The 13,122-nt window shown below is 36.6% G+C and overlaps 1 protein-coding gene across 8 annotated transcripts in view; it reads right to left on the bottom strand.

The window, feature by feature from the left end:
* The window catches only part of TDRD3 (tudor domain containing 3), a 181,628-nt gene that overhangs the window by 109,552 nt on the left and 58,954 nt on the right, over positions 1-13,122 (bottom strand). For all 8 annotated transcript variants that reach the window (XM_030813473.1, XM_030813474.1, XM_030813475.1 and 5 more), the window contains 2 exons: positions 8,105-8,265; positions 1,174-1,315 (listed from right to left, as the gene is read on the bottom strand). In XM_030813473.1, coding sequence (XP_030669333.1) covers positions 1,174-1,315; positions 8,105-8,178 — 216 coding nt within the window. In that variant the 5' untranslated portion in view covers positions 8,179-8,265. The remainder of the gene's footprint in view (positions 1-1,173; positions 1,316-8,104; positions 8,266-13,122) is intronic.

Below are 13,122 nucleotides of genomic sequence, written 5' to 3'. Positions count from 1 at the left end.
GATGATACAAACAAAAATTCTGGCCTCAAAAGCATACTATCTGTTACAGGAGATGAGAAATGAACATTATTTTAGTGCTAGGTAAAAAGCAATACACTGTTAAAAAGAATAAAATGTTTAAAGAATTCAATAAGGAAACAAGTACTTCACCTTGAGAAGAAGCAATCATTTGATCTGGATCTAAAAGCACAGGGATGATTTGGCTATGCGGGGATCAGGAGAGAAAAAACAAGATGAATAATGTAAAAATGGAAAAATATTTTATTAAAAATGTATAACTGAGGAAATCATAGAGCATCAAAGAAAGACGAAGCAACTCCATTTGGCTACAACAAGATCTACATGGAAAAATTTAGAAAGTTGAAAATTAAACGTAAACTGGAACTAGGGCTAGATTATAAATGGCATTCAATCTCAAATTAAGGCATTTGAAATAAAAGCATCTCAACTATGCGAAGGAAGAAAACCTGGTGAAAGTACATAAAATAAATTAGAAGATGGAGAAAGGATATGTGGATAGACAGTCAGAAGGCTAATACAGCAGTCCAGGCAAGAGATAATAAAGACCTAAACTAAGTAATAATAAGAACTGGAGAGCAAAGAAGTGATACGAGATTTGACTGCAATGGGTCAACAGAAATGGTTGTTGGAAGCAAAGTAGAGGAACAATTACAAGATAACCTACATGACTGGAAGGATGAAGATATTGTTAAATATAAATGGGGGAAAATATCAGCTAATGAGACTAGCAAGTCAAGTGCAACAAGAACTCCTTCATTATAGTGAAATTCTAACTTACTTTTACTTGCACGTATGTGTGTCTGTAGATAAGACAGGTATACATATATTCACATAGATGCACTTTGGTTTTTTGCAGAAAGAATTATACACAAATAAATTGTACATAGCTTATAACTGGTATCTTGACAGTTTTGAAACTTGTCAGGAAAGAATGTTTAAACATAAGTAATAAAATGTAACAAATACTGAAAAAGTATATCTACTTTAGAGAAACAATATGCTTAGACAAAGATAGTTTCTCTAAAGATAATCATATTCCATTCTATTCAACTCTGACACAAAGAACTAATTTTACTCATTATTGAAAGAGCTCTTTAATGTCATAAAAAAGAGTGTAATGTTTCAAAAGTTCAAGCCATAGTTTACACTTACTCTCTGTAACTCCCATTTCTCAATAAGGTGTTCCACTTCACCACCAAGAACTGTGGTGTTAGAGTCATTCAAGAGCAGGAATCCATTTTTTATGTCAACAGTGCCTGAGAGCTTAACTTTAGTTCCAGGTGGTGTGTTCAGGCTAAAGCAAAGAGAAAAGTGTTAAAAACATATTGAAGCTGAGAACACATGGACACAGGGTGGGAAACAACACACACTGAGGCCTGTTGGGCGGTGGTGTAGTGGGAGGGAGCATTAGGAAAAACAGCTAATGCATGCTGGGCTTAATAGCTAGGTGATGGGTTGGTAGGTGCAGAAAACCACCATGGCACATATTACCTATGTAACAAATCTGCACATCCTACACATGTACCCTGAAACTTAAAACACACACACACACACACACACACACACACACACACACACACTTGAAGCTCTTTCCCAAAACTGGAATTCAGTCTCGTATTATGACCTAATCAGGTTCTTCAAAATGCACTAACACCAAAACTAATTTTTCAGGAGGCTGACTATATCATATGAATAGACCAGCAGAGAGGAAGTTAGAAGACCAGGAACAAGATTCTGGTTTTTTTTTTTTTAAAGACAGAGCCTCCGTCACCCAAGCTCCTCAAGTGCAGTGGGCAGTGGCACAATCTTGACTCACTGAAACCTCTGTCTCCCGAGTTCAAGTGATTCTCCTGTCTCAGCCTTTCGAGTAGCTGAGATTACAGGCATGCGCCACCACGACCAGCTAATTTTTGTATTTTTAGGAGAGACAGAGTTTCACTATGTTGGCCAGGCTGGTCTCCAACTCACGACCTCAGGTGATCCACCCGCCTCAGCCTCCTAAAGTGCTAGGATTATATGCGTGAGCCACTGCACCTGGCCAAGATTGTCATTTTCTATCTCAATGACAAAGAAATGAACTTTAGCCTTCACTTGCAAAAGAAAAAAAAAAGGTGGACAATAACTACATGTCACTAAGTTGTGATAAAGACATGATAAATAGAATAAAAATATAAAATACTTTTCAACTATGCTATGCTATATAAAGATTTGACATTTTTTTCCTCTGAGCTTTAGCTGTGCACAGAAAAAATACTGTTTTTTTGTTACAAAATTGAATTTCAATACAGAAGATATCTGACCAGTAATAAAACTAAAAATTTAACATCTATATGAGCCATAGTGATTTATACAAAATAATGCTCTTTTTTTTGTTCACCATCAAGTCAAAGACCAAATGAAAATTATTTATGCACTAACTTTAAAAGGATTTTTATATGCTAATTTTTAAGCTATTTATACACTAACTTTAAAAGAACATTTCTATAGTAGGCTAACAGTATCAGATTTGGGGCAAACATTACACCATGACTCCTCTTATAGAAAACCAGAGACAAAATGTTTACCCTCTTAACCCTCTGGCAAAGGAAAACAAGGAAAGAAATCCATTCTGTCACTTAGGTCTGTTCTAAAATAAAAGCATACACACCAAGCCCCACCCCATCTCTTCTCACATACAGCAAGAAGTACTGCAAATAGTACTTCTAAGGTAAATACTTAGGATAAATTAGAAAATTATTCTGAAATGGCTTTGCATTGTTCACATCTTAAAACCTCATAAAATTCACCACATGCTAATATATGCAAGAGCAAATCAGTAAGAATGCTAACATCACTGGCCTTTTTTGAAGAAAGATAATTAATAAAATAATTATTAACAAGAATAGAGGATGTCTGATTTTAAAGCTTCAAAGAGCCCATACAGAGTAAGATAGATTATATATTAAAAATTATTCTGTACATCTTGCATATACACAATTTTTATACATCAATGCTATCTCAATAAAGCCATTAAAAAATTATTTTGAGGGCCCCAAGCTTAATCATTTTTAGTGATCAATCACAACTGACAAAACGAATGGTCATGAACAGCCTTGCCTAACCTAATCCTTAAGTAGAGAGCTGTGGTGGTAAACGTATAAACTTAGAACCATCTATTACCGTTCAAGATCAGCAACAGCTGAATACAATTACAATAGTGAAGAAGCATTCCCAATTCCAGACAATCAGCAAATTCAGATTTTCATAACTCTTACAGTCAATGTACAAGGATAAATAAAAATAAGGACCAAGGACACCAGGCTACTGTACTCTTTACCTCCAAAGAAATTGCTAATGAATTAGATCATTTACCTAAGACCTATGTAGTCAAGTTATTTGAAGCTGGACCTACAATATCACTGGAACAATTGATAGTCTGACCAGATTAAATTCAAGTTCTATTCCCACAAAAGGAATTAGGGGCTAAATTCTTATTTTTGTGTTGTCATAATTATACATATTTTGGGAGTACGTGTGATATTTTGACACATATATACAATGTGTAATGATTTTGACACATATATACAATGTGTAATGATCAAATCAGGGTAAATGAGATCTCTATTACCTCAAACATTTATCTTTTCTTTGCGAGAACATTACAAATCTACTCTTCTAATTATTTTGAAATATTCAATAAATTACTGTTAACTATAGTCACCCTATTATGCCACTGAACACTAAATCTTATTCCTTCTATCTAACTGTATTTTTGTACCCATTAACCAACCCCTCCTTATCATTCACTCCCCACTATCCTTCCTGGCTGCCATTTTACTATCTCCAGATCAATTTTTTGTAGTTCCCACATGAATGAGAACATGCAATATTTGTCTTTCTGTGCCTGGTTTATTTCACTTAATACAATCCTCTCCAGTTCTATCCCTGTTGTTGCAAATGACAAGATTTCATTCTTCTTTATGGCAGAATAATATTCCATTGTGTGTGTGTGTGTGTGTGTGTATATATATATATATATATACACACATACATACACATACATACATACCACGTTTTCTTTATCCATTCAACCAATGATGCACACTACGTTGATTCCATATCTTGGGTATTGTGAATAGTGCTGCAATAAAAATGGGAGTGCAGATGCTTCCTCAATATGCTGACTTCCTTTCTTTTGAATATATATCCAGCAGTCAGACTGCTGTGTCATATGGTATTTCTATTTTTAGTTTCCTTAGGAACTGCCATATTGTTTTCCATGGTGGTTGCACTAATTTACATTCCGATTAGTGGTGTTTGAGCATTCCCCTTTCTCTGCATCCTCAATAGCATTTGTTATTGTCTTAGTCTATTTGTGTTGCTATAAAGGAATACCTGAGGCTGGGTAATTTATAAAGAAAGGTTTATTTGGCTCATAGTTCTGCAGGCTGTACAAGCAGCATGGCATCAGCATCCAATTCTGGTGAGGGTTTCAGGTTGCTTCCACTCATGGCAGAAGGCAAAGGGGTATATGCGGATCACATGGAGCAGCAAAAGAGAAAAGAGGGAGGTGCCAGGCTCTTTCTAACAACCAGCGCCCGCAGGAAGTAATAAAGTAAGAATTCACTCACTGCAAGGATGGCACCAAGCCATTCACGAGGGCTCTGCCCCTCCACGACCTAAATACTTCCCACTAGGCCCCACCTCCAACACTGGGGATCAAATTCCAATATAGGGTTTAGAGGGTCAAATATCCAAACTATAGCAGTTATTTTCTGTCTTTTTGGTAATAGGCATTTTAACTGTGTGAGATGATCACTCATTGTAGTTTTAGTGATGCTGAGCATTTTTTCATATGCCTGTTGGCCATGTGTATGTCTTCTTTTGAGAAATGTCTATTCAGGTCTTTTGTCAATTTTTAATTGGATTTTTTGTTTGTTTTTGTTTTTTGTTATTGAGTTATTTGAGCTCCTTATATATTCTGGATATTAATCTCTTGTCAAATAGATAGTTTGCAAATATTTTCTCCCATTCTATAGGTAGTCTCCTCACTTTGTTCATTGCTTCCACTGCTGTGCAGAAGGTTTTTAGTTTGATTTAATCCCAATTTTCTATTTTTACTTATGTTGCCTATGTTTTTGAGGTCTTATCCAAAAAATTTTTGCCCAGACCAATGTCTTGAAGCATTTCCCTAATGTTTTCTTCTAGTAATTTCATAGTTTTAGGTCTTATATTTAAGTCTTTTTTTTTTTTTTTTTTTTGAGCCAGAATTTTGCTCTTGTCACACAGACTGGAGTGCAATGGTGTGATCTCAGCTCACTGCAAACTCTGCCTCCTGGGTTCAAGCAATTCTCCTGCTTCGGCCTCCCAAGTATCTGAGATTACAGGTGTGTGCCACCATGTTTCACCATGTTGGCCCAGCTAGTCTTGAACTCTTGACCTCAGGTGATCCGCCCGCCTTGACTTCCCAAAGTGCTGGGATTACAGGCATGAGTCACCATGCCCAGCCACATTTAGGTTGATTTTTGTATATGGTGAGAGATGAGAATTTCATTCTTCTACATATGCTAGTTTTCCTAGCAGCATTTATTAAGAGACTATCCTTTTGCCAATGTATGTTCTTGATGCCTTTGTTGAAAATGAGTTGGCTCTAAGTATGTGGATTTATTTCTGGGTTCTCTATTCTGTTCCATTGGTCTATGTGTCTGTTTTTATGTCAGCACTATGCTGTTTTGGTTACTATAGATTTGTAGTGTAGTTTGAAATCAAGTAACATGACATCTCCAGCTTTGTTCTTTTTACTCAGGGACTAAAATTATAATACAATTTTTACTATCACCTTCAGAACCATAATTAATTCTTATTCAGAAATTATATTTTGGTTTAGTTAATATTTTCATTGGCACCCAAAGGTTCCTTTAATCTCACTTCATTGCAATAATTAAAAAAAAACCTAGCAAGGGGCAGGGCAGGAGGTAGGACAGAAGAGTGGAAACAAGCACCTCAGAGAAATGCAAAGCCCATGTAAGGTAACACATCCATGTTAGCACCTGGTTTATCCCATCTAGAGAGTTGTTTCACCTTCCTTCTAAGATAACTATAAACTTATTTTGTATAATGTCTTCCAAATTGTTTACCTGTAAGAACTATTTTGTCAGCTGCCATTTTTATGGCACCAAAAGTAGGCATGCTGCTTCAATGATGAGTGAAAAGCATATGACGATAATTTTTTCAGTTTTCAAGCTGCAATAAATTCAACAAGGGATGACAGTAGACAGCACTGGGCAGATTGGGCAGTGACACTCAGGGCTGACCTTGTGTTTTTATTCCTCAGAGAAATATACAGCCATAAAATCAGAGAATGAGCCATTACATGGCAAGTCTTTCTTCTGAGTCATCCGTGAGCTCCCTTGCAAGGGGTGTGACTGAATTCGTCATAGGAATTTGAAAAGCTGTTTCTACACAAAAGTACGATTCCTACTCTTCCAAAAGAAGACAACATAATCACAATGTCAACAAATCTCCCTTTGTGTATAGAAATCAACATTTTAGACAAACATATCTTCTGAGGAGGGGGCCTCATTTACCAGAGGCAGACACCAGATGAAAGAAGAAAAAAGAAGGGAAATCACTGAAAAGGTCATACAAGGCCTCAACCTACCACATTTCCTCTCGCATACCCCCTATTCTAAATAACCTAAGCTCCACCAAATGTAACTTCTCACTCTTTGTGTTGTCAGAACACTGTGTCTCTGCATGTGCTATTCCCTCCCTGCACCTTAAAATACCTACTCATATTTTAACCCCACTCCTGGTTACCCCAGGCAGAAGTAATTTTCGAGACTCTTAGTCCTTTCAGTTTATATATGTCTTACAATATTTGTAAGCCTATGTGCCTACTTCATTAGCATATGAGCTACTAAGAGGCTGAAATCTAAACTTCATTTACCTTTGTACCTCCAGCACTAGATTAAAGGGCTGGAACACCTGATAAATGCCTGCTCAAGAGAAAAGTATGGTATACGAGTTTATATTAAGTGAAAAAGCTCAGAGGAGCCCGAGCTGCAAACGTGAATGTATAAAATGACAAAGAAGACCAAAAAAAGCAGGTGGGAGGAGGGCTGCAAATGTCTAGTGAAAGTTTCCACCTCAGAAAACAGAGCTCAGAATGGCCAAATGGAAATATCGAGAATAGAGGGGACAATTTCCCTTCCTTCTCATTGTTTTCCTCCATTCCATTAGGCATGGCTCTAAAAGTTTCTTATTAAAATCACCAAACGAAGGGTTTGGAAAATCATTCCCAATGCTTTCCTAGGAAATGACTAAAGTCAATCACAAACCTCCCTGACTTCAATCATTTCCTAGGAAAATTCATTAGCCTATAAAACCCTGCAAGAACATTCAACAGTGTGATGAACACACTATTATACACACAGCTACTGAACTGTCAAGGATGAAACCATATTTTTAAAAATTCTGTTTGTTCCAATAATTGAGTGACCTAAAGTATCTGATAAAACTGAAAAGATTACTTTCATATAAGAACAACGTAAATTTGTTTTTACAATTAACATTCAATCAAGAAGTAACTATATACTTAACTATTTTTTAATTTATTTTTATTATATATATATATTTTTTTGAGACACGGTCCCACGCTGTCACCCAGGCTGGAGTGCAATGGCATGATCTCAGCTCACTGCAACCTCTGCCTACCAGGTTCAAGCTATTCTCCCACCTCAGCCTCCCAACTAGCTAGGATTACAGGAACCCGCCATCATGCCTGGCTAATTCTTGTATTTTGTAGAGACAGGGTTTCACCATGTTGGCCAGGCTCGTCTTGAACTCCTGACCTCGGGTGATCCGCCCCCCTTGGCCTCCCAAAGTGCTGGGATTACAGGCTTGAGCCACCACGCCTGGCCATATATTCTTAACTATTTTTATACAGGTGAAGCAGAAATGCAGAAAAGCTCTATAATTTCATCTGAAAAATTGTAACACACAATTAAGGGTCCATTCCTCCTTTTCAAAATTCTTAAATTATTCCAATTGAATAGCACCTTCAACACTCTGTAACAAATACACAAAATAAAGTGCCAATCACCTTATTTTTGACATATAACTAAATTCTACTGCTGTGCAACTTATATGACCATCAGTCATCTGTAATCGCAGCATCCTTGGTGCAGCCTGAGATTCTTCATTATCCTTTGGTGCAGCAACATTGCGAATTTTTTGAATTTGCAAAACACATGGACCTTCGAGCTGTCAAAACAGAAAAGAATAAAAATCACTTTCTAGTCATGAAAATCTATTCAGGGCTGTGTTTTCATTTATAGTGTTTCTCTTTTCCTTAATAGTCATGCTTTATGATTTATAATAACTTCAATTAAGACTGAAACTGAAATTATATATTACCAAGTTTTTTCTTTGTTTTGGTATTGAAAGAGAAAACTTCAAAAAGGTCTCCTGAAGAACAATTTTGTTTTAATAATTCTGCATTCATTTTCAGAAGGTAATGAGAAAAGAAAACCCTAGGAAAACAGTTATATTTCTGGATGAAAGGTATATTTATTGCTGTTGTTAGTCTTATGCACTCTAAATCATACCCATAAATCCCGCTTCTCTCTCCTTTTACATTAAGGGACATTTTGAAAATAAAGAACTTTGCAGTTTTCTAAGGGAATCAGATTTATGGCAGCAGTCCAAAAGAATGCTTTCTGGACTGGGTGTGGTAGCTCACACCTGTAATCCCAGCACTTTGGGAGGCCGAGGCAGGTGGATTATCTGAGGTCAGGAGCTTGTGACCAGCCGGGCCAACATGGTGAATCCCCGTCTCTATTAAAAATACAAAAATTAGCTGGGTATGGTGGCATGCACCTGTAATCCCAGCTACTTGGGAGGCTGAGGCAGAAGAATCACTTGAATCCGGGAAATGGAAGTTGCAGTGAGCCGAGATCAAGTCATTGCACTGCAGCCTGGATGACAGAGCGAGACTCCGTCTCAAAATAACAAAAGAGTGTTTTCTGTTCAAAGACATCAAGTTTAAAGTGCTCCCTCTCCTGGTATACATGAAGCATACAATACTACCAAAACTATAAAAAGTTCAAGAAGTATGAGTTGTAATTGACATATTTTCACATTTTCCTTTTTAAAATAAAAATTTTAGTTTAACTTCGATATTAAACCTAATGCTGTATTATATGTGTTGGCCAAATTTCAGTCAAAGACAAAAATAAATATACTTAGAGCAAAGTTGAGAAATAACAGTAAAATCTGCTTACGTGTCTGAAAAATAAATTTAACTAAAGTGGCAACTTCTACATCTTTAAGTAGTATCATACCTTAGGGGAAAAAGGCTGTTTTAAAAATAGGCTTTTAAGTAAAATCTTTCTGTGCATATTAATTTATATTTTCAGCAAAGAGAAATGTGAAATAATTGACAAATATTTACACTACATTTCCTGAGCAAGCATGTTCCTAAGTTGAAAAGTTTCTACTCCATATTTACCAGTATTTTGCCTAAAAAAGGAGTAATTTTGTTATTATAAATTTAGGCCTAGAGAATATAATTGGAAAAGATAATCTAAAATTTCATCTAATTTTCACTTATGAAAAAAAATTCCAAGTTGAAGCAAGTCCGAAACTCTTAGCAAGTATAGATAAGCTGCTAATTCAGGATGAACTTTTTCTTTGGCTTTTGTCAATGCCATTAAAATAAGGACATTTAAATTAAATCATAGGCATGTTATGTTTATTATAGCTCATAATTCTGTTTATTTTGGTATCCCATATTTTTAGCCTAGGCATTGACAAATATCTAGCCTATGCTGTCCAATACAATCCTCCAGCCACATGTAGCTATTTAAATTTTCACTTAAATTAAAATTAAGTGAAATTAAAAATTGTTCAATCGTACTAGCCATATTTCAAGTGTTCTATATATGGAGAGCACAGAGTTAGACCACTTTCATCATTGCAAAAAAACCATCACACAGTTGGTGATGATCTAGGCCTATGTGTTCCAAAATGAGACTCATGCATCCTAGGCACCACACTTCCATTCAAATGTAAGAGGGAAAGATTTGTTTTTATTTAATGTTTAGTAGTCAAAAAAACCCAACTTTACCAATATTCGATATCCGGAGCAACAATGGCACCCTTATTCAATCCATACAACACAGGTCACTAGGCATCTTCATGGAATTTTGGGAGTTCTACGTCCCCTGGGTGTTGGCATGACACCTCCTCTTGTTTGCTTTCAATGTGTTGTACAAACTGCCTTTTCTTTGTACAGTTAAATGGACATACGTATTACATTACCTAGTTTTACTCACTATTGCTCACAAAATGGACACGTCACTTTAAAAGATTCTGTCAAAGGAACACAAATTGAAGACAATGCCATTGATGCAAACACAGGGCAGGAATAGGACTATTTTGGTGATCTCCTACATCTGGTTGACTATGAGAACAAAGATCTGTGGAATGAAGGATAAGGAGGAACACCTGCCCCCAAATGCTGATTTCCAAGCAAGCAGCAACAGCAAGTTTACTTATTTAATTAATCCAACTCCTGGCCTCTCCACCTCTTTTAGTGGGTTAAACAGTGGCTCCACCAAAAGACAAGTCCACCTAGAACCTACAAATGTGACCTTGTTTGGGAACAAGGCTCTTTGCAGATGTAATTAGGGTAAGGATCTAAAGATGAGAACACTGTGAATTACAGTGGGCCCTAAAGCCAATGATGAGTGTCCTTAGAAGAGAAGGGGAAACAAACACAGAAAGACAGGGTATAAAGACCATTTGAAAATGAAGGCAGAAATTAAAGTTATGCATCTACAAGCCAAAAAAGGCCAAGGACTGCTACAGCTACCAAAAGCTAGGTGAGAAGCATGGAACTGATACTCCCTCAGAGCCTCCAAAAGGAACCAACCCTGCTGACGCTTTCATTTTAAACTTCTGGCCTACAAAACTGTGAGAAAATAAATTTCCATTGTTTTAAGCCACCAAGTTTGTGGTAATTTGTTACAGCAGCCTCAGATAACTACTATACCCACTTACGGAATGAGTTACCTGACTGCGAAGAAAATACTGTATATTGGCCTCAGCCTCACTCATCTTCCTCTTGAGATCTAGCCTAGCTAGGGAACATGAGGGAGGGGGCACTTATTCAGCCTCCTCACTGGATTGGCACTTCCATGAGTGAGTGTACAAGCCTGCATGTTCTGTGGTTCAGTTAATGCGTCCATTTGGCTGTCCCACTAAGCCACATCTTCAAAATACATTTTAATCAGTAATAAAGTTATTTTGGCCCACATATGCCACTCTTGTACTTGTTAAGTGGTTCAAAAGCAAAGTAGAAAAGGAGGTATTATTTATTAGATCCTCCTGAGAAACCCACAGATTTTACAGAATCTCTTGTCACTTCTTAATTTGAATCATCAAGCCTTAAGTTAGTAGTTCCACAATTCAGAAATATTCTATGAGTAAACCAGTATATATAATGATTTTTTTCATTATTCTGCTTACAATGTTCAGTTTCTTATACTCCGTAGTTAAAACATAGGGAAGTAATAGACCCAGATAAAATATACATAATAAATTTTTTTAAATGTTATGGTTCTAAGATCCTAAATCCTGAATCTAAAATCATCTTAAGGCTGGGTGTAGTGACTCACACCTGTAATCTCAGCACTTTGGAGGATGGAGGTGGGTGGTTTGCTTGAACCCAGGAGTTTGAGACCAGCCTGGGCAACATAGGGAGACCCCATCTCTACAAAAAATACAAAACTTAGCCAAGCGTGGTGGTGTGTGCTTGTAGCCGCAGCTACTTGGGAGGCTGAGATGGCAGCATCTCTTGAGCCTGGGAGGTGGAGGCTACAGTGAACCATGATTGTGCCACTGCACTCCAGCCCAGGTGACACACACACACACACACACAAGGTGTCTCAAAAAAAATCATCTAAAACATCCACAAAAATAGACAAGAATTAATTTCTAAATCTTTCTTCAACTACTGTTAAGAGCAACTCCAAAGTAAAAAAAAAAATACCAATTTCAAATGAAAATAATAAAGAAGATTAATCTTCATCACCCAAGTTTTCTTTAATGTCTGATTTTCTCTTTTGTATTAGTAAAAAGAAACAATCAAAAGAAATTACTCTAAAAAATTTTAATGGCTTAGAATGATATATCATTGCACCTCCAGGTAAGCATGTCTAACTTTAATAAATATTAAGTATCTGCTAGAAATATTCTCTCAGGCCATTAATCCAGGCATCATTCCTTCTTCTCCTGAGGTAGATGAATACCTCTGTCATCTAAACTCCTAACTAGTCATACCAACTGATATGAAATATCAGATTTAAATGGTTGCGTTAATTTATTAATTTATTGATCATACTAAATAACATTCTTGTGTATCAGACTCTCCAAAGTTTGGATGACAGGGGACAAATTCTCTACAGTATAATCGCATCTGGATAAACACTTAAAACAGTTTTTTTTTTCTTAACTCTAGAAACCATTTAAGACACTTAACCTGAAAATACATGCCAGCCATTTATTTTTGTAATATTCTTTTTTTTTTTTTTGAGACGTAGTCTCACTCTGTCACCCAGGCTGGAGTGCAATGGCTTGATCTCAGCTCACTGCAACCTCCGCTTCCCAGGTTCAAGTGATTCTCCTTCCTCAGCCTCCCTAGTAGCTGGGATTACAGGTGTGAGCAACCACACCCAGCTAATTTTTCTATCTTTTTTAGTAGAGATAGGTTTCGCCATGTTGGCCAGGCTGGTCTCGAACTCTGGACCTCAGGTGATCCACCCACCTTGGCCTTCCAAAGTGCTGGGATTACAGGCGTGGGCAACCATACCTGGCCTGTTTTTGTAATCTTATTAATTCTCCTTAGAAAGAAATTTCTCAATCTGTATACCTAACAACATAAGCATCACATTCCTAGAAACAAACCATATACCCAAAAGGAATATATGAGTATGATTCAGTTCCAATCAATGTTGCACCATTATTGCAAAGTAGATTAAAATTAAGAGAAAATGAAATAGTTTCATCTTCCATAGTTCTTTTATCTACTTAAAGTCATAATTCATTTCCTTCTCTACC

This window comes from Nomascus leucogenys, chromosome 5 (genome assembly GCF_006542625.1).
Source record: "Nomascus leucogenys isolate Asia chromosome 5, Asia_NLE_v1, whole genome shotgun sequence".
Taxonomy (NCBI): domain Eukaryota; kingdom Metazoa; phylum Chordata; class Mammalia; order Primates; family Hylobatidae; genus Nomascus; species Nomascus leucogenys.
Note: the sequence above shows the minus strand (reverse complement) of the source record. Positions and strands in the feature narration are given on the sequence as shown.